This window comes from Octopus bimaculoides, chromosome 14 (assembly GCF_046866305.1).
Source record: "Octopus bimaculoides isolate indiv1 chromosome 14, ASM4686630v1, whole genome shotgun sequence".
In the NCBI taxonomy this organism is placed as follows: domain Eukaryota; kingdom Metazoa; phylum Mollusca; class Cephalopoda; order Octopoda; family Octopodidae; genus Octopus; species Octopus bimaculoides.
Window position 1 is genome coordinate 15,091,476 of NC_142941.1, and position 21,744 is coordinate 15,113,219.

Consider the following 21,744-nt stretch of genomic DNA (forward strand, 5'->3'; position numbering starts at 1 on the left):
GGACGTAAACACACCAGCATTGGTTGTCAAGTGATGCTGGGGGGGACAAATACCGACACACAAACATAAACACACACATACATATATATACATATATACGACGGGCTTCTTTCAGTTTCCGTCTACCAAATCCACTCACAAGGCTTTGGTCGGCCCGAGGCTATAGTAAAAGACACTTGCCCAAGGTGCCATGCAGTGGGACTGAACCCGGAACCATGTGGTTGGTAAGCAAGCTACTTACCACACAGCCACTCCTGCGCCTATTTACCTAAGTTTTAACATCATCTCCTTTGAAATAGTCACCTTGCACCACAATACACCAGACCCGGCATTCCTGCCATTCTTGGAATCCAGCCTGGAAGTTGTTTTCCATAAGTAAGGCGAGGACCTTCTGTGATTTGCTGTGGATCTTGACAACAGTGTTAAAACGGTAACCTTTGAGCTGCATTTTCATCCTGGAGAAGAGATAGAAGTCTGCCAAAGCATGCTCAATGTCTTTGTAGCAGACTTCCCAAGTTTAACACCAAATTTCTTGTTGGCTCTTTCTTCCTGTCCATGACAAAAATCGCAGGCCACAGCATACATGTAATCACAAAAACACAAATTCCACAACTTGCAAAGTAAACACAGTGATGTCACTCAGCACACTGCATCATGAAGATCAATGCCAGCTCTCACTGCACATGTAACTGTGTGCCGCCTTCTGTCGGTGCACTACAAAACTAGTCCAGGAACTTTATGATACCACCTCGCATGTTTCTCTGTTGTTGTTACTAATTGTATATTACTCCCTCCTCCTACCATTTATTCTTAATGTCCTCTTGCCAACAAGATCTCGTATTAAATTTTCTTTTCAATTAATACTTAGCAAATCCCTCCCCTTCAGAACTAACTCTAACTCTGTGATCTTGAAGACCAATTGGAAATGATCATTAACTGTACTATCACTCATCCCCCCCCCCACACACACACACCTTTTGGTTAGCTCCCTTAACCCTTTTGTTACCGTATTTATTTTGAGATGCTCTGTGTTTCTTTCAATTAATTTTAAATATAACAAAGAATTTAGTAAAATAACTTAGTTATCATTCAGCTAGTGTTAGGAACATAAATTGTGACTAAGGTTCGGTGGAAGATTTTAATTCAAAACTTATGAAAACAAGACATTTGTACTCAGAACCAGAGCTGGTTTCAGCCAGGTTGGTATCAAAAGGGTTAATCGTAGATTTTATCTGCCAAGTCGACCTGGCTGAACTCATCACACCTCTCTCCAGACTACATAATATAGCTAGAAATCACAGTATATGAAGTAAATGAAGTGATGTGGTTCAACCGAGAACAAATATGCATTGCAGTCTCAGCTTTTTGGAAGCTTTATCACAGCTCCAGTATTCATAAAGTCTCAAACCACTGTACAAAACCTTGGCACAAACCCCTCAGATCAACCTAAAACCTTGTGAGGAAAACTGGACAGTACCTATTCTTGTGTGGTAATTTCAATCTGCTGCCTGATTTAGTACCAGTAATTATCCCTCAGGTGCCTTTAGCAGAGTTCACTTAATTGCAAGTATTCAGACTGTCTTTGGCCTAATGCTTGTAAGTATGGTCTGAGGATGATCCATGTGGCATTATTTTCCCTTCTCTTTCCCCCACTAGAATCAAAGGCCATTCAAAAAGTCATGGGTGCTACCCTTCCTTTTCTGACTGAAACATAAAAAAAAAAATCCTTGCCATGATAGAAGCAACCAGACTAATGTGTCTTTACCTCTATAACAAAATATAATGGTTCAGCGTCACAGTTACTTAATTATTCTGTATAACATTTTGTAACAAAATTACTGCAGTTATGGATAAGGTTGTGAACTGGCAGAATTGTTAGCACACCAGGCATAATGCTTAGCAGCATTTCAGCCATCTTTACATTCTGAGTTCAAATTCCACTGAGGTTGATTTTGCCTTTCATCTTTCCAAGGTCGATAAAATAAGTACCACTTGATCATTGGGGATGATGTAATTGACTTAGCCCTTTCCCTGAAATTACTGGCCTTGTGTGAAAATTTGATACTAATATTACTGCAGTTGTGTTGTTTGAAATGGTGGGGCTGGACGAAATATCTCTGTATTTTTTTCTGTTTTTATCTCACGATGATATACTACTGTTACTTCAACTTCTTTATAACTTTCACTGTAAATTTAGAAATAATACATTTCTAAATCTCTCAGAGAGATTTATGCAGTAGTGATACGATGAAGTAGTTGTATACTGTCAACTTAATGTGACAGTCCCCTGAAGGGAATAATACTACTGTTGGTTAGACCAAGGAAGCTGCACCACTTCCTGTCGGCCTTGACACATTTCCTGTATCCTTATGTTTACAAACATAAGGACACAGGAAATGTGTCAAAGCCAACAGGAAGCAGTGCAGCTTCTGAGGTCTAACCAACAGTAGTATTATTCCCTTCAGGGGACTGTCACATTAAGATGACAGCATATAACTATTTCACTGTAAAATTTCACCTTATGCCTCATTGAAAGAATATAATTATATTGTTGCTAAGAAAAACCCATTTAAAATAAAGGCATACTCAAATACTTGATAATGAATCAAACTCACTATTTTTTCTCTTTTTCTCTTTATACAACCAGATATTACACTAAAGCTGAGAAAGTACTTATCCAATACAATCATATGCCAAGCTTTAAACGAATTCATGAGGACTGCCTTGTAATTGTAGATGAACTTTGCCAAAAGCTGAAGGAGAAATTTCAGGAGAAAGATGTAAATACATTTTGTCATAACAGCTAAAACCAGTTTACATCATAAGATTGTTTTTAGTATAGGAGTGATCTTACACTTAACAAGACTTAATGTTTGGGTTTTTATGCATATGTGTGCATTATTATTATTGTTATTTGGGGAGTAGATGTCAGAATTGCCAGAATGCTGGACAAAAATGCTTAATTTTGTAGTTGTGTCCTTTTATGGTCAGAGTTCAGATCCTGTTAGATTATTTTGACTTGATCTTTCCATTGTTGATAAAATAAATCACCAGTCAAGTTTTGGGATTGATTTGATTAAGCCCTTTCCCCAGAATTTCTGTCCCTCTGTCTATGTTGGATATTAAAGTGGTGGATTGGCAGAATTGTTTGAACACAAGACAAAATGTCAAGTATTTAGCTGTGGTGCTTTATGTTCTGAGTTCAAATCCTGCTACGGTCAACTTCACCTTTTATTCTTTCTTCCTTACTTAAGCCCTTTTCTCCTTATATAGTATAGGCCATCGATGATTTTTCTCCACTCTCCTTGGCTCTGGGCCATCTTCAGAGCCACTCTCTTAGTGTGGGGGCACTACCTGAGAAGGTCTTCGTCTCCCAGGTCTTGTTGGTTTTGAATTGTCATCAACGGTTCTATAACTTTGCTTTTTTCTAGATTGGGATGTTGACCTTATGCAAATCCACTTTTACCTTTGGAAAGAGGTGGTCCATATTAATCTGGCCTCTGTCCTTTGACCTGTCTAGCATGTCAGGCCCTCCCAGGAGCTTGCGTTCCATTGGCATAGTGCTGTGTGTCATTGAAGCACATAAGCCATCACACCACAACAAGGACTGGATCTTTCTTTGGAGGGGATGGGCTTGGTAAAACAGGACACCAGTCCAGAGAAATAGTGCTGTCAGAATTGTTAGAGTATCAGACAGGAGGCCTCGTGGTGTCTATTCCACCTCTGTATGTCCTGAGTTCAAATCCCATCAAAAACTAGTGACACTTCTGTCAAAGATTACTATTAACGGAGAGTATCAGTGGTTTGAATAATTAATAGAAACACTGTTTTCTTGATTTGATCAGAAGATCAATTGCCAGCATCTTCACCACAATTAGCCAGCAGTCAGTTAAACCTACTAAACTCTTCTTGCAAATCGATTTAGAAATCAGCCTCGTCTCCCTTTCTCCTGGGAAATTACAATAAAACAAAAATAGAAAAAAAATGCCTAGGGTTGTGGTATAGCAGAAATGGTAATGGCAGATGGTATAAAGTATCGACCATTTACTTTAAGTTCATCTTTGCTCTTCACATTTTTGGATTCAGTAAAATATATACAGTATAGGTGCAGTGTGGCTGTGTGGTAAGAAACTTGCTTCCCAACCACATAGTTCCAGGTTCAGTTCTACTGCGTGGCACCTTGGACAAGTGTCTTCTACTATAGTCACAGGCTGATCAAAGCCTTGTGAGTGGATTTTGTAGGTGGAAACTGAAAGAAGCCCATCGTATGTATATATATATATATATATATATATATATATATATGTGTGTGTGTGTGTGTGTGTGTGTGTGTGTGTGTGTGTGTGTATATATACATATGTATATATTTTTATGTGTTTGTACTTGTCCCCCCACCATCGCTTGACAACCAATGTTGGTGTGTTTACGTCCCTGTAACTTAGCAGTTCAGCAAAAGTGAGCAATAGAATAAGTACTAGGCTTACAAAGAATAAGTCCTGGGGTCGATTTGTCTAAAGGAGGTGCTCCAGCATGGTTGGAGTCAAATGACTGAAACAAGTAAAAGAATAAAATGAAAAAGTAAATGAATATTTGTTGGGGGTTGTTTAAATCAATTAACCCATCTCCTTTATAAACTTGGGCTTTATATTTATATTAGAAATTATTATCGTTATTCTGTATGCTGAATATGTGTATGTATACTTGCTTATATTATATGTATATATTCTTTTCAGTCAAGTCCTAAAGAACTGGCTGAGTGTGTTGATTTACTCCTGGAACTAAAAGAACCTGCAGAACTGTTGTGTGATGAATTTCTGTCCCAGTAAGTTGAATCAAATATCTATTATTTCTAACAATCAGTACCTAAACACCTAAGACCTGAGAGCGAACGTGCATCACTTCACTGCCATCAAATACATTCTGTTGATATAAGTCTAATTCATTGATAAAACAATGAAATTGTATTGCCTTAGTTAGTGCAAGATTTAAACTTGGTAATGTCCTAAGCACTAGCGTAGTGGAGTGGATGGAGGCAGTCTGTCCCAGGCAGCACTTTTAAAGGGGTACCACTTTTGGGTCTGCTGTAGGCAATATGTGTTTTTTGTGAGGTCGGGGTGGGGTGGGGGAAAATGGAAGGGCACACAGTCTAGTCACGCTAGTGGTCCTTTGCTATGTAAAGCATGGAAGACCCTTCTTAGAAATTTACACTGACGTCATCATCATTATTTAAGGTCCACTTTTCCTTGATTGCATGGATCAGACAGAAGTGAGTCATGCATTGGAACTGAACCCAAGACCATGTGGTTGGAAAGCAACCATTGTAACCACACTGCCATGCCTGCACCTCGAACATCTCATAAAAATTGAAAACATATCTTCTAATTATTATGAAACCCCTGTTGTTAATAGGGTCCTAAGTGTAAACTTGTTTAATTTATGCTTAAATCCAACATTAGCCATGCTAGAAATGATGTGAGATTTTCAAGTATGAATTGTAGTTTTGAAATGGAAATTATTCTCACATTTTCTGTCTTTCCTTTGCTGTAATTCTCTCTCTGTCTGTCTTTCATTTCTTTTCATATCATTTTTTCTTTGCTTGTCTGTCTTTTTCTTTGTCTCTTTCTCTCATTGTTTCTCTGAATCTCTTTTTCTTTTTTCCTTTCATTCTTCTCTTCTTTCTGTTTTTTTCCCTCTTATTCTTTCTTTCATTCTGCTATTCTCTCTTACCTTCTTTCCCCTCTCTTCCACTTCTCCCTCTCTCCCTCTCCCTCTCTCTCTCTCTCTCTTTCTCTCTCTCTCTCTCTCTCTCACACACACACACACACACTCACACACACACACACACACACACACACACACACACACACACACTCTTGTAACACAGCATTTATTCTAATGCTGGATAACTTTATCTGGAGATGCAAGTGAGTGAAGCAGTAACAAAAAACTTGTTACTTCTCCATTGAGGTCCATTTCCCATTCAGTGTATATGTATGCAAGAGTAGATATTAAATTAATGTGTAAAAAAAAAAAATGTCATTTTGTATATTTTTATTATTTTCTGGCCTGTTCTATCTTTCTAGTGCCCGTCAAAAGATTGATGAAGATCTGGCTGAACTGGAAAAGCAGATACAGTTACAATCTGGAGTAATTCCACTGATAGAAGAAGTAGAAAGACCTGCTCAAGCCTACATGATGGCTCCAATAGTAATAGATTTTATCACAATTCTACACATCAACTTTTGTACATACCTACATATCCACATGTTTTGTTGTTATTTCTATTTTCACATGTATATTTGATTACAAATATTTGCATTCAAAACAACAATACTGTGTTCTCTATCTGTTTTTTTTATGTTACTACTAGTCATTGAGCTTCAATTGGTGATACTCTGAAGTTTCAGAACTCCATAGTGTTTCCAAGTAGTTAATGTGGGTTGATGAATTGTCAGTTCTTCCAACTGGCAATAATTTGCTGACTGGATTGGTTGACCCTAGACTGACCATTGGCTGAAGAGGCTCTTCCAAACAGACTATGTTGTGTAGGTTCACCAAATGAAGATCAATACACTCAACTTCACATTCTTCATGTTGCTTCCCTTAGCTTTGCCATGACCCTGGCTTGAGAATTTTTCATCATGAAGGTTAACTCCTCTATATACACAATATTGGAGAACTGTTAAAAAATCAAACCTGATGCTTTGCAGTATCTATTCCAGCTGTTTGTGTTCTCTGTTTTTTAGGATAGACTTAATTTGTCAATTAGTTTAACACCACCATCTGCTCCTTGGGTACCTTTAGCAGGGATCGTTCTGTTGCATGCATTCAGTACAGTGGTGGATGGTGGTTGTAAAAACTTGGCAAACGAAGGTTTGTCACTCATTAGCAGCTGCACTCTCCCTTGTATGTAAGCAGTTCATTAACAAGATGTTCATGTTCCTGTTCAGATCTTAAGTATTTTCTGACTCTTAAGAGGAAGCTTAGATTTTGGAATCTGGTTTGTGATGTGGTAGTCATTTGGCCATCATGAAAGGTAATCAGAGATTGTAAAGCTTAACATCTGAAATATGTTTGAGAGTTTTAAATGTCTGTTATGCTCACAAGGACATGGCTCGAAATGCTACATTCTGCATTTTTCATGGTAACTGAATTTAGCAAATTCCTATCATATATTACTTTTAAGGAAACAAAACAAATATCAAAATTATTGATCAAGCATAAAAATTGTTATATTTCAGGATGATTCTTTTTCTTTTTCTTTTCCAAATAAACACATGCACTATTTGTTTGTTCTTCACTTGTTTATTATTGTTCTTATTTTATTTTATGTCCATTGTCCGGAAATCTTTCGTCACGCATCTGTGACATCTTCAGCATCTCTTCCATCCACATGTTTCCTCCTGTTCTGTTTAGTCCATTCTGTCTCTCTTTGTTTTTAATAGGATGTCCTTGAATTTGTGGACCATGGCTGTAATACATTCCTCAGTAACATCTGTCTTGTGATAGCATCTTACAATGACATGTTTTTAAACAGACTTCAAGAAGAGTAAGTTGCATTGTCATCATCATTTTTTTTTTTACCAATTTTTTCATCTCAATCATGTTTAGCACATCACCTTTGACCCCCATTCCTTTCCATATTTTCCTCTTCTATGTACATTGACCGGTAGCAAAATGGCTCTTTTCAAAGCAAAATGGCACTTTTCAACCAGTACTCATTGCCCAATAACACATCACTTGTTCATAAAGACATAGTTGTCTTTGTATATAAAAAAAAGTACTTGCAAACTCTTTGCAAGTGAAATGTAAATGTTAAAAGTAAAAAAGTGTGAAATAAACTTGTAATAAATTAGAATATTTTTCTAGCAAGAGAAAATATTCAGACAAGATTATTTCATGGGAATAGATACTGGATATTATGTGAATCATTTCAATATGAAAGTTAGAGTTTTGCCTCATCTACAGCTACTACAACAAGCTATACTGCTCTGAACTAGCTTCTGCTTAATGCCCTACCTCAGGCTCACCTAACATAACTGCATCTTTTCTTGTATCCCAGATTTTATGCTAAACACTTCTCTCAATTTGGTTTCTTCAGAACTCCAATTTCCAATTATTTTGTACAAATGCAGAAATACAGATGCTCTAATTTGGGATGAGCTTCAAAGATTTTGGTCACAGCTTTTCCTTCTTTGACTAACATACTAAAAAACTATACTAATTAGACCAGTCATGGGCGAACTGTGGCCCACTGACTTTCTAAATGAAAAATTACCTTGAATTTATTTTTAGTAGTGTGGCCCACCTGATGATAAATCATCTCTCATGCAGCCAACTTTTCTTAAAAAATTGCCAATGCCTGAGTTAGACTAAGGAATGAGAACCCATTCAGTTTATTTAAAGGCATCATTATTTAATGTTCGTTTTCCATGCTTGTAAGGTCAGGAGCAGCACCAGGCTCCATTGTCTATTCTGACATGGTTTCTACAGCTGGATGCCTTTCTAACGCCTACCTCTTTACGGAGTGTCCAGGGTGTTTCTATGTAGCATCAGCACCTATGCTTTTAACATGGCACCAACACCAGTGCTTCTATGTGGCACCACCTCTGGTATCAATTCTGCTGTTTTAGATGAGTCTTCTTGAGTATAATACTAAAAACAATCACCAATTTTACACTTTGGTTTTGTGGACAGCTTTGTGTGTTTGAGCTTGGCATGATTTTATTTTTTAAAAAGCATATAATTTTGTTTTTCACCTATTTTCACTCGTGTTCATGTTATAAGCTATATGTAATATTGTGAAAAGATGTGTAATGTGTACAATCTAAAAACTATTAAATGGTAATCCCATGAGATCAGTTATGCAAATTAGTCTTAAGAGAAACTTAAAGTCTAATATTATATTTCCAAATTTCAGTGAGAATTTAGATGCAATAGCATTGAAAAAGTTGGTGAATTTTGTAAACTCTCTCATGGAAAGGTACTTTGACTGTGTACACAAGAGAGTACTTTTAGAGGTGAGTTCATTTTAATATATAATCAGATTTCTCTGTTGTTTTTTCTCTGATGTGATTCACCAAAGATAATGTTTGTTTAAGAGTTTCAGATAAGAAATTTATCTTGATTTTGTTTCTCCATACTGGCATATGTTAGACAAATCTGCAATATATCATTTAACAATGTGCATTTTGACCATAGTTTAACTTATCTATAGTAGAATATATTTTCCCAGTGACTTTTAGTAGGACTGAACCTGAAATCATGTGGTTGGGAAATGATCTCCTTAACCACACAGCCATGCTTAAGATCAGATGTCGTAATGCGAGTCTGATGAAGTGTCACCCCAGTGTAATCAACTGTAGATATTATGTAACTTTCCACATTGAATCATTTATGTGCATTGGTGTTAGGAACAGTATGATATCAAATCAATTGTAACTAAGAGGCTTTTCCAAACAGACTATGTTGTGTAGTTTCACCAAATGAAGATCAATACACTCAACTTCACATTCTTCATGCTGCTTCCCATGACTTCGCTGTGACCCTGGCTTGAGAATTTTTCATCATGGAGGTTAACTCCTCTATATACACAATATTGGATGACAGTTGATACACTAAATTTATTCTTCATCTTCTTACTTGTGCATATGATGATGATAAGCATTACTTATACACGTTTTGTCCCATTGTTGTCTCATAACTGTAAGGCCTTTATTTGTATGTGTATATTTTATATGTACCAACTACCTGTGTCATTTTCCATTATGTCTCCTCTTCTGTCATTATTCATCATTTGTTTATTTTTGTCACTATCCTCTATGTTCGCTCATTTATTCCCCAACTGCTCTTTGCTGCTGATGCCACCAAAATGTACAATCTTGTCATTAAAGGCACAAAATTATTATGATTTTTGGATGATAACTGGTGAGGGAAGGGCATGTCCACATCTTCTGTACAATTTTTCCATAGGTTCCTTTGTCATCCTGCTGTGTAGTTTTTTAATCTCTTTCTCTTTCTTTATATATATATATATATATATATATATATATATATATAGATAGATAGATATAGAGCAAGGAATTGCCCTATATCTATATTGATAATCTACTCCTGGATAGTTAAACTGCAATCTTTTCTGCGGGACTATTCGTGACGCACATGGGGTAATTTGAGGAGGGATACGGAATTTACTAGTCGATATAAATTTGGAGATGCTGATTTTTCTTATGTGATATTTGATGTTGCATGGTCAAATGTACATGGGTTTATTAGCATTTTCAGATTTATAATTTAGAATATCATGCTGAAGAGTGTAATGGATTTTTATAAAATTGAAAAACACGAAACGTCGTACATGATTAACTAACGGCAGGTTTGTTTTGTTTATTTTTCCTCTTTTATCTGTGTGAATCATGAATATCGCTATCCGTTGGAGACTTAATTGTAGTTAGAATTAGTAGTTTTAACTGCTATTTCTAAATTTTCAGTATGTTGGTGAAGCAACTTTTGCTGATCCCTATATTATGTGTTATATATGTATATAAATAAATATGCTTATGTAAATTCCTTTTGAATCCTTTCAGAAAGAAACAGGTGATAATACTATTCTTGTACGTGCTTTGGATCGTTTTCATCGGAGACTTCAAGCTATGAACAAACTCTTGCCTGACACTGACTTTTCACGGTAAGTTTCTATATGAGAACTGTAAAAATATGCATAGAGTGCTATTGCCAGAGTATTGTGGACTCTACTGTCCATAACAGGTGAGGGTTCTACAATTTCTTCCTGAACAACCTGCACAAATGATCTGTTTATCATGATCAACTGTTTGCGCTGTACATTGGCTCACTCCCTATGCAGGGTGTACCACATGTCAGATGTTGCAATTGCAGAGCAAAGTGGAATTAACTATTTTGCTCAAGAACACAGTGCTCACCCAGTCTGGGAATTGAAACCATTATCTTGCAATAGTAAGTGCATCACACTAACCACGAGGCAATATACCTTCATTACTAGAATAGCTATCTTCTAAGGCGGCGAGCTGGCAGAAACGTTAGCACGCCGGGCGAAATGCTTAGCGGTATTTCGTCTGCCGCTACGTTCTGCATTCAAATTCCGCCAAGGTCGACTTTGCCTTTCATCCTTTCGGGGTCGATTAAATAAGTACCAGTTACGTACTGGGGTCGATGTAATCGACTTAATCCCTTTGTCTGTCCTTGTTTGTCCCCTCTATGTTTAGCCCCTTATGGGCAATAAAGAAATAAGAATAGCTATCTTCTAAATGGTTTTGAACTTAAATGGTTCTGGAGGACATCAGACTGTGACGAAGAACAAATGAATAAAAGAACTGCGAAAAGTAAAGCAGATTCATTGAAAGAATACCTTTTGACATTTTTTTTGACGATAACATGGAGAGGAGAAAAATACATGTGCAGACACAAATACGAACACTTGCACAAAAGAACACACACACACACACACATAAGTTAAGAAGTAATAATTGTTACTTTTACATTGTCCAATGTTAGTTGCTTTTAAATTGACGACCCTTCTGTTTAACACCATCTTTAGAGCCGGTACTGAAATTGTATCGAAGGCTGCCAGAGAAAGAGGAGCTTACTACTTGCAAATGTTGAAACAGCACTTTTTAGGTTTGTATACACTTTATTCGCTTTTTCATTATTTTTCCCTATTTCTGTTATACATAATGTTTCACTTGAGCATAGCAATACTAATAACCTAGTTTTAGAATTCAATATACATATGCTTCAGAATAAGCACTGGTTGGATATAGAGCATAATATAAAATTAGAGAAATGACAGAGGAACAGGAAATTATGTGTTGCACTCAAAGCTGAGTGCTTCTGCATCAGCTTATAGCTTCCTAGAGTTCCAAAATGAGTGCATTACATCTTATAGCATGGAGGTACAATGGTCCAGTGGTTAGGACAGCGAACTCGTGGTCCTCCGACCGCGGTTTCAATTCTATAGACAGGGCGTTGTGTGTGTATATTGAGCGAAAACACCTAAAGCTCCACGCAGCTCCAGCAGGGGGTGGTGGCGACCCCTGTTGTACTCTTTCACCCCAACTTTCTCTCACTCATTCTTCCTGTTTCTTGAGTAAAGCTGCGATAGACTGGCGTCCCATCGAGCTGGAAGGAACACATACGCGATAGAAACCGAGAAACCGGGCCCATGAGCCTGGCTAGGCTTCAAAAGGGTGCAAAGAAAAAAGAACATCTTATAGCAGAAACAACTGTAAGCTAATAAAGTTCTTGCATAATTTCCTGTTTATTTGTCATTTACTTAATTATGTGTGCGTGTATGTATATTGATGAAATAAATACCAGTAATATACTGGGGTAAATTTAATTAACATCCTTCCCTCTTTTATTAAATACTATCCTCATTATCATCGTCTTTAAATTTCAGACTGCTTAACAGATGTTCGTCAGAATTTGGCTGCTCCAAAACAGATTGGCAAACAGGATAGTTCAGACAGCTTATCAGAGTTACTGAACAATACTGAAACTTCAGTATTGGAGCAAATTAAATCTGTTCTCGCCAACTTACAGGTATGCCATAGATATTGTCTGTCTGTATGTTTGTCTGTCTGTATGTATGTATGTATGCAAGGGGGTATTTAAAAGTTTCTGGTTTCAAGGGTATCGCGAAAGTCCTGGTTGGAAGCCCAACCTTCTGAATTCTTTTACAGGGCTTAGAAAAACTGAGAGACCACTGCAATAAGTGTGTGAATATGTATATATATGATATTTACCATGTGCCCTACAATGAGAAAGATATGGTTCCTTGACACATGTAATTTATTTTATGGGTAAAAAGGTTAAGAAACACTGATGTACAGGGCACATTTTTCATACCGTTTGCACTAGTGAGGCCATCTTGCATTTTGCAAGACTACAAACTCTGGGGTGAAGGGGCTAGAGCAGAATTGGTTTCTGGGAAATCACCACAGAATCTAAAAAACTGGCCTTATGGAGCCTATATATATATATATATATATATATATATATATATATGTCTGTATGTATGTATGTACACATACACTCACGCATTATAGGCTTCAACAAACCATGACATCTAACCCACATACTGATTGGTCAAAATACAATTTGTAAGATTCAGTCTGCTTGAAGCCTAACAGTTGGTACTTAAAGTACAAATTTCATCATTTCACTACAGTTGTCAATTGTGAGACATGACTGTCACTTCTACTACATAAACCTGATGATTGCATAACGCATGAAAGTACTAGTGTTATAATAAATATATAATATTCTATTATTATAATATTTTAAAATTGTAAAAATTGTAAATAATGAAATGTGAAAATCAGATAGGTTTTAATTTCATTGATTAATATATTCTTCTATACACAATCATACAAACTTGGATGTATATATATGTATATATCGGTCACTAGATGTCCTTTTATAATCTTTATTACTGATATGACATAATGTCATATGTGTTTGTATATTGTTTTTATTGTCCTGTCCTCTTAGTTGAAAAATAAACAGGTAAATTGACATAATACAATGTCTGCAAGTTAATGAGTACAACATTTTCCCCTCCATTTTCTTATTGCTATATATATATATTATCAGGTGGGTTACACTACTTAAAGAATACCAGGTAATTTTTGCTAGACTTGCCATTCAGAAAGTTCTGTGGGGTCACAGTTTTCCATGATCTGTTTGTTTATATCTTTGAATATTGGATGTTAGCATTCTTTTCAGCTACATAAATTGTTTCTCTTCTTTTTAAATGAGGTGTTTTTACAGCTTCTACATAAAAAAATCAATTTTTAGCTAACTGTCATCATCATCATCGTTTAACGTCCGCTTTCCATGCTAGCATGGGTTAACATTTATAGAATTTGATCAAAAATTAATCTCTTAAAAATGTTATTTGTGATTTAAAAATTGTAACAAATATAACAATAAAAATATTAGGCTTGGAACTGATATTTTGAGTTTGTGTAGATACTGTCGCAAGTTTGGTGATCTCTGTCCTTGATGAAATTTGTCTTAAATTGGTTCTTTGTTCATTTTTACAGGCCTTTATTTCCCCTGATATTACTTTTGCTATGAAGCCATACTTCAGGGGCCCTTTCTGTATACAAGATGTGAGAGAAGGCATTCTTACTAACTTTATCAGGCATATATGCCAAGTTTGTTCTGTGAGTACTTTTTGTTGTTAACAATGATTTCTTCTCTTTTTTTTTTTTTTAACTCTTTTGTTATCATACTTCTGTTGAAATACACTGATTTTGTTTCAATTAATTTTGAAAATAAGGAAGAAATTATTAGAATAATTTTGTCATTATCAAGCTGGTGTTTGGAACATAAATTATCTTGAAGCAATAGTGGAAGATTTTAATTTTGATCATATTAGAGCAGAAAGTTTGTATCATACAATCAGATGCAGTTTCAGGCAGTTTCGTATCAAAGGATTAAATGATGAATGCTATTTCTTTTCAGAAGGGCACACAACTCTGAAATAAATAACTGTCACTTTGGTGACGTAATATTTTCCATTTAGTGTAAATACATACCAACTTTATGTATACAAAGTAGATTTATTGCTGTAGCTTTTCTTGTTAGCAGCTGCACCATATGTATCCATCATTGAATAATTCAGAAGAAAAAGACAGTGAACAAATGAGGTGTTCATAGAATACCTTGCAGTATTCATTACAGCTTAATGTGCTTTGAATTCAAATCCCATTATCATTGTCATCATCATCATTATTTAATCTGTCTTTCATGGTGGCATGGGTTGGATAACTCAACAGAATCCAACAAGTCAATGGACTGCTCCAGTGTCTGCTTTGGTGTGGTTTCTGCAGCTGGCTGTTCTCTTTAATGCAATCACTTTATAGAGGGTACTGGATGCTTTTTTGTGGCACCAACACAAGTGAGGTCACCATGTCACTTGCAAAATTAATATCCCTCTCAACTGAGAAGGACTATTGTAGAGAGGGAAATGGCTTCATGCTAGAGGTTGAAGTGTGAAAGGAAGAGCAGGCACAAGTTTCTTACTATAGGAGAGATACATGGCTCTCTCACATTATAGGACTAAATGGGAGTCATCATCATCTTTTAATGTCTGCTTTCCATGCTGGCATGGGTTGGACGGTTTGACCAGAGCTAGCAAGCCAGAGAGCTGCACCAGGTTCGAGTGATTTTCTAACCTGCCACCAGCACAAATGCTAGAAGGCATCTGTGTATAGTGATATTATATAGATATGTGTATAGATGCTATTAGTTACATGTGTTTGGAGGTATTGAGGTGTATGTCATTTCTCTTTTTTTTTTTTTTTTTGTTTCAGGATTTCTGTGAAGGTGCTGCTGAACGAGGGTCTATTCCACCTTCCTTGTTATTAATTCTCTCAAGACTCTGTGAAGATTTCAGTAATTCCATCATATCACATTTGGTGAGTGTACTCTAACACATACACATATTTAAAAGTGATGACTGTTACATAACAGTCACTCTCCAGTTTTAAAGATGTTGTGAGATTGTGTAGATCAGATATTCTCAACTAGGGTCCATATGGCCCTTGGTGGGAGTCTATATAAGATTTTGTTAAGGTTTATGTGCAATAAATTGGTTACACTTCTGTAATACACATAATATTTTGACAGTTTTTTTTTTTATACAATTCCTAATAATATTTAATTATAAAAATATAAAAAAGATCCCCTTCGGTCATGAATGACCATGGGATTGCACCTATATAGGAAGATTAACTGTAAATTTCCGTTTAGCTATGAAGGCACATGGCTCAGTGGTTAGACCATCAAGCTCACAGTCATGTGGTCGTGAGTTCGATTCCCCTGGACCAGGCTATGCATTGTGTTCTTGGACACAGACATTTTATTTTGTGTTACTCCAGCTCACTCAGCTGTTGACATGAGTTGCAACATCACTGGTGCCAAGCTGTATCAGCCTTTGCCTTTCCCTTGGATAACATCGGTGGTGTGGAGAGGAGAGATTGGTATGCATGAGGGATTGCTAGTCTTCCCTCAACAACCTTGCCCGGACTTATGCCTTGGAGGGTAACTTTCTAGGTGCAATCCCATGGTCATTCATGACTGAAGGGATCTTTACAACTAACTTGGTCATGTGCTGTTCATACATACTGGGCCAAACCTTGCTTTCTTACACACATATATACAAATGCATGGTCATTAAATACACATACACATAAAATTTTTGTTCACTTTTTTATTTGGTGTATTTTGCTTTCTCTTTCCCTCTTAGACTTTCTAACACTCTTGTCATTCCATTATCCATGCTTCATCATCCTATGAAACATTTCCCTAAGTAATTTGTGCAATAACCCCTTTTCTATCCAACAGGTTGTGCTGACTGAAGAACAACTTCTGATGGAAGACACAACTGGAGTAACTCCTATATCCAAATTATGTGAGGAGGCAAAATGTGCTGCCCAGAAGCTTTTAAACCATTATGTTCGAATACAAGGACTTACTATTTCCCAGGTACATCATTTCAATAGGATCTTTGAGAAGTCTCTTTTTAATGTAATGATATGGGATTTATACATGTGTGTGTGTGTGTGTGAGAGAGACATACGTACCTTCATGTGTGTGAGAGAGATACGTACTTTTGTGTGTGAGAGAGAGATACGTACTTTGTTAGAATGTTATCTTAATTAGATAGTATGATAAAAGGTATTTTCTGAATGTCAAAGGTGTGGCTATGTGGTTAAGAAGTTTGGTTCACGACTGCATGGTTTCAGGTTCAGCCCCACTTTGTGGTACCATGAGCAGGTGTCTTCTACTATTACCTCAGGCCAACCAAAGTTTTGTGAGTGTATTTAGTAGATGGAAACTAAAAGTAGTGCATTGTCTTTGCCATCATCATCCTCATTTAACATCCGCTGTCCATGCTGGCATGGGTTGGACGGTTTGACCAAAGCTGGGGAGCTGCATCATATTCCAGTCTGATTTGTCATGGCTTCTATGGCTGGATGCCTTTCCTAAAGCCAACCAGTTTACAGAGTGTGCTTGGTGCTATTACATGACACTGCCACAAGTGTTTTACACCAACAGAGGGACCAGTCTTAACACCTCTGCTGCAGTATATGGATCTTTTTGAGTACAGCAATGCGCCAGGCATCTCGGTCCTTTGTCATCTCACATGAAAGGTTCAGCATCCTATGTATATCATCATCATTGTTTAATGTCCTCTTTCCATGCTGGCATGGGTGGGACTGTTTGACAGGAGCCTACCAGATAGAAGCCTGCACCAGACTTCTGTGACTTTTGGCAGGATTTTTACAGCTGGATGTAGAGTGGTCTTAGTGCTTTTTACATGGCAAAAGCACAAGCGAGGTCAGTTTTGGCAAGGCTTTTACTACTGGGTGCCCTTCTAAATGCCAGCCACTTTACAGTCTGGACTGGATGCTTTTTAAGTGTCACCTGCACTGACAGGGTCACCAAGTAACTTGCAAGACAAAAATCTTTTGAGAGAGGAGGGAGGGGGTCATTGGAGGAGGTGATCTTGTGTCAGACGTTGAAAGGTTATAGTGAGACAGAGAGACAGAAACAGATGTCTTGCTATAGAGGAGGTACAAGGTTACCTGGCCAGACAGAGAGAGAGAGATCAGGAATGAGGACAGAAACAGGTGTACTGCCACAAAGGAGATACATGGTTACCCATCTTGAGGGAAGTACAGGAGAAGGATAGTGAGAGTGGAAGATAGCAGGACAGAGATGCTGGCAAAGTGCCTGGCATACTCACAAGGGATGGGGATCAGAATATAAATGGGATAGTCGAGTAAAGGCAGAGAGAGATATAGATGGTGGAAAGTGCTAGGGCATACCTTTGAGGTTCAAAGGTCATAATACAAGTGGTTAAGAGCGCAGGCTACTAACCCCAAGATTCCGAGTTCGATTCCAGGCAGTGACCTGAATAATAAGAATAATAATAACAACATCGAAAAATACCTTAGGAATGAGAACCCAGGTTCAAAATTTCCCCAAGACACCTGATGAAGGCTGGAAGGTATATCAGCCGAAAAGTTGTGTCAACAACAAACAAGATGAGGACAAATATTCGTCAATTGTAAATAATGTAAATAATTCCTCATCTCTTAAATATAGAACTGTATAGCAGGATATTGCCAAAGAAGCATGATTGGAGAGTGAGGAGGGGAAGTGAGTGGTGGGAACCTGGGTATATAGTGGGTAGGGTACTGGATAACAATGACAGAGAGAATTAGTGCCATGAGGACAGAATTGGGGAGTGAGAGGTAGGCATAGTGCATAAAAGAGGAAATGTGAGGAAGAGAAGAGATGTAGATTGGTTTATTGGGGTAGGGTGTGTGAAATGTTTTCTTATGTGTGGGTTACAGATCAGGGGCTAGCGGATAGCAGTGATACACTGAGACAGGGCCAAGAAGTTGTAAATAAGTGTTGTTTGTTTCCAACCTTCCATGAGAAATATGTCTGGTTATTTGGAAATATTACCTTGCTTGGAAATGGATATGAGTTAATGACAGCAAGAGCATCTGGCCATTAGATAATCTGCTTCAGTAATCTCCATCTGACCTGTGCTAGCATTAAGACTATGATGATGATGACATCTTGTTCATCAGCATCTTGGTTTTCTTTTTCTTTTTTTTTTTAAACTTCAATTTATAAAACATACTGTGTTGATGCGGAACTAAATTTTTGACTTGCTCTCTCTTGACCATTGAAGATGTTGCGCAAGAGTGTGGAGACACGAGACTGGCTTCATACGATTGAACCCCGAAATGTCCGAGCTGTGATGAAACGTGTGGTGGAAGACATAACTGCCATTGATGTGCAAGTGGGACAGCTGTATGAAGAGGGGATCCGTAAGGAGCGTAGCAGTGACTCCAGCCGTCGGACACACAGCTATAGTCTTTCTCAGCAGCAGAGACGACCACAGTGGAACTTTACTCCCAGGTAAATGCATCCCAATCCTAAATTCGAAGCTAAGCATTTACAGATAGCCACCATACACACACACGCACATAGATATCTGCATATATACACGCACACACACTCCCACTCACTCACAGAGGAAAGCATTGATTGATCCATTAGACCAGGGGTTTTCAAACTTTTTGACTTGTGGACCCCTTTATATTTCAGGTTTTACCTTAGGGACCCCCTTATAAACGCTTATGATATTTATACATAAATATTTGCTTAAAATATCATTTATTTTTACATTTATTTATTTAACAGTATTTAACAAATAGGCTTATTGTCAATTAAAAGATTTCGATTAAAAACCATACATGAAATCAAATTGCCTATAAAAAGTATTTGCTGTCCTTGCAGACCCCCTGTGGTCCGGGGACCACAGTTTGAAAACCCCTGCATTAGACTGCTATTTTGGCTCAAGCATACAATTATGTTATTGCTCATAAATGTTTCTAATAACAAACAAACAAACAAACATCTGATAAGAATGAGTAAGATTATGTTTCACTGAGAACCTTCTAAATCTAATCTAAGACAAGAAAATATCGAGAGTTGTCAAGCTATAAATCAGACTCATTCTCCTCTACATACCCTCATTCCTTCTTTAATTTTCCCTCCCTCCATCCACCCATTTTAACTACCCACTATTTGTGGTGAATAGAGTCTTCAGGCAGAGTTACTACAGTCCTATCGGAAGCAACTGTCATTAAACTTTTTTACTGGATTCCCAGGCAAGACCAACTGAGAGTATGGATATATTATCCAACCAGCTCATTCTTGGTCCAGCCTTAGGTCTCCTATCAGTTGGTTCAGCTTGAAGAATCTGTCTTGCAATTCCTTCCTGCAGCAATCTAACCATACATGTATTACTGGCACTGTGACTTCTCAATGCAAAATAGCAGCAGCAACAGGTCAGCCTGGAGAGACTCTCTAATTTCCTTGTCAGTTATACTTTTGAGCTTAGGTCTCTTGGTAGAATCATTAGTGTTGAACAGTAACGCCTTGTGATTCTTTCAGCCCTTTCTGTCCCAAGTTCTATAGTGGTAGATTCAATCAGATGCCTGGTTTAATTCACCACCGTCTGTTTCCTGGATAACACTAGTAAAGTTTACTCCACTGTGAGCATTCAGGCCAGATCTCCAGTTTGTGGATATTTTCTTCTTTTCCTTCTACTAGTCTTGGAGACCCTAAAAACATAAAGATTCAAAGCCGTTGCCCTTCTGGTTATGAGACATTTCAGCACAGCTGTTTTGGTGCTGCCTGTTTAGCCTGGCTGATTTGATGCTGACTTATTTGACATCAGACATGTTAACATCTCACTCTGTCTGTCTCTCTCTTTCCCTCTCCATGTATACATTTCTACATGTGCATGTGTGTGTATGTTTGCTTCTTGTGCCGAAATGTATCCTCACCAAAGCGCTAGATGTGCTGTCATCTCTACCAAATCATCAGCATCCAAACAGCCACACCCAATCATCTCATTCCATGCCCTTCTCTCATCATCATCATCATCGTCGTCGTTTAATGTCCACTTTCCATGCTAGCATGGGTTGGACGATTTTACACCAGGCTCCAATCTGATTTGGCAGATTGGATATGTGAATATGTGAATAAAGTTGATTTTATGGAAAAATTAATAAATATGGGGAGAATGATGATTCTATAAATTAATAAGTATATAAATATAAGGGAGTTATTAGTAAAACAAATTGGTAATATTCAACCTAAATGAGAAATAGATGAGTAAACTATAATTAATTGTAAGCTAGATTGATTAATAGCTTGGATTCTACCTAAAATTGAGCTAATAAAAGCTGATGAAATTATAATGATATAATTGGAATTAATAAAAGATAATATAAATAGTGGTGCTAGTTTTTGTCAAATTAAAATTAAGAATAATATTATTCATCTTATTACAGCTGGATGCCCTTCCTAACGCCAACCACTCAGAGAGTGTAGTGGGTGCTTTTACGTGCCACCGGCACGAAGGCAAGTCAGGCAGTACTGGCAACGGCCACGCTCAAAATGGTGTATTTTATGTGCCACCCGTACAAGATCTCGCTCGAAAGTCCTTACACATGCCGCGGGCACAAGTGCCAGAAAGGCGACGCTGGGCACAGGTGCCATCACGATTTCGCTTTCGCTTGCCCCAATAAGTCTTCGCAAGCTGAGTTTCGTGTCCAATGAAGGAGACGACGTTGGCATGGGTGCCAGTCATCGAATTTAACTTGATTTCGATTTCACTTGCCTCAACAGGTCTTCACAAGTGGAGTTTAGTGTCCACTAACTAAATAAATTGATACACACAACCACACACAAGCGTACACAACCATATGTACAAAACTATTTACTCATAAATACATGCTGATACAATTTGTTTTTGTATATATTTGTCTGTATAGACAAACACACACCTAGCTCTCCGTTGGTTAGGACAACAAATGTTCCAGCTGATCCCAATCAGCAGAACAACCTGCTCGTGAAATTAACATGCAAGTGGCTGAGCACTCCACAGACATGTGTGCCCTTAATGTAATTCTCAAAGGGATTCAGTGTGACACAGAGTGCAACAAAGCTGGCCCTTTGAACCACAGGTACCATTCATTTTTGCCAGCTGAGTAGACTGGAACAACAAGAAATAAAGTGTCTTGCTCAAGGACACAGCATGCTGCCAGGAATTGAACTCCTCACCTTATGACTGTGAGCCGAAAACCTTAGTCATTAAACCAT

The 21,744-nt window shown here is 37.5% G+C and overlaps 1 protein-coding gene across 1 annotated transcript in view; it reads left to right on the plus strand.

The window, feature by feature from the left end:
• The window catches only part of LOC106875028 (vacuolar protein sorting-associated protein 51 homolog), a 40,592-nt gene that overhangs the window by 7,828 nt on the left and 11,020 nt on the right, over window positions 1-21,744 (plus strand). The window contains exons 5-16 of the mRNA XM_089362399.1: window positions 2,648-2,780; window positions 4,734-4,822; window positions 6,084-6,207; window positions 7,446-7,549; window positions 8,921-9,020; window positions 10,587-10,687; window positions 11,576-11,655; window positions 12,437-12,579; window positions 14,085-14,207; window positions 15,360-15,464; window positions 16,393-16,533; window positions 18,758-18,987. Of these exons, the coding sequence (XP_089218525.1) occupies window positions 2,648-2,780; window positions 4,734-4,822; window positions 6,084-6,207; window positions 7,446-7,549; window positions 8,921-9,020; window positions 10,587-10,687; window positions 11,576-11,655; window positions 12,437-12,579; window positions 14,085-14,207; window positions 15,360-15,464; window positions 16,393-16,533; window positions 18,758-18,987 (1,473 nt within the window). The remainder of the gene's footprint in view (window positions 1-2,647; window positions 2,781-4,733; window positions 4,823-6,083; window positions 6,208-7,445; window positions 7,550-8,920; window positions 9,021-10,586; window positions 10,688-11,575; window positions 11,656-12,436; window positions 12,580-14,084; window positions 14,208-15,359; window positions 15,465-16,392; window positions 16,534-18,757; window positions 18,988-21,744) is intronic.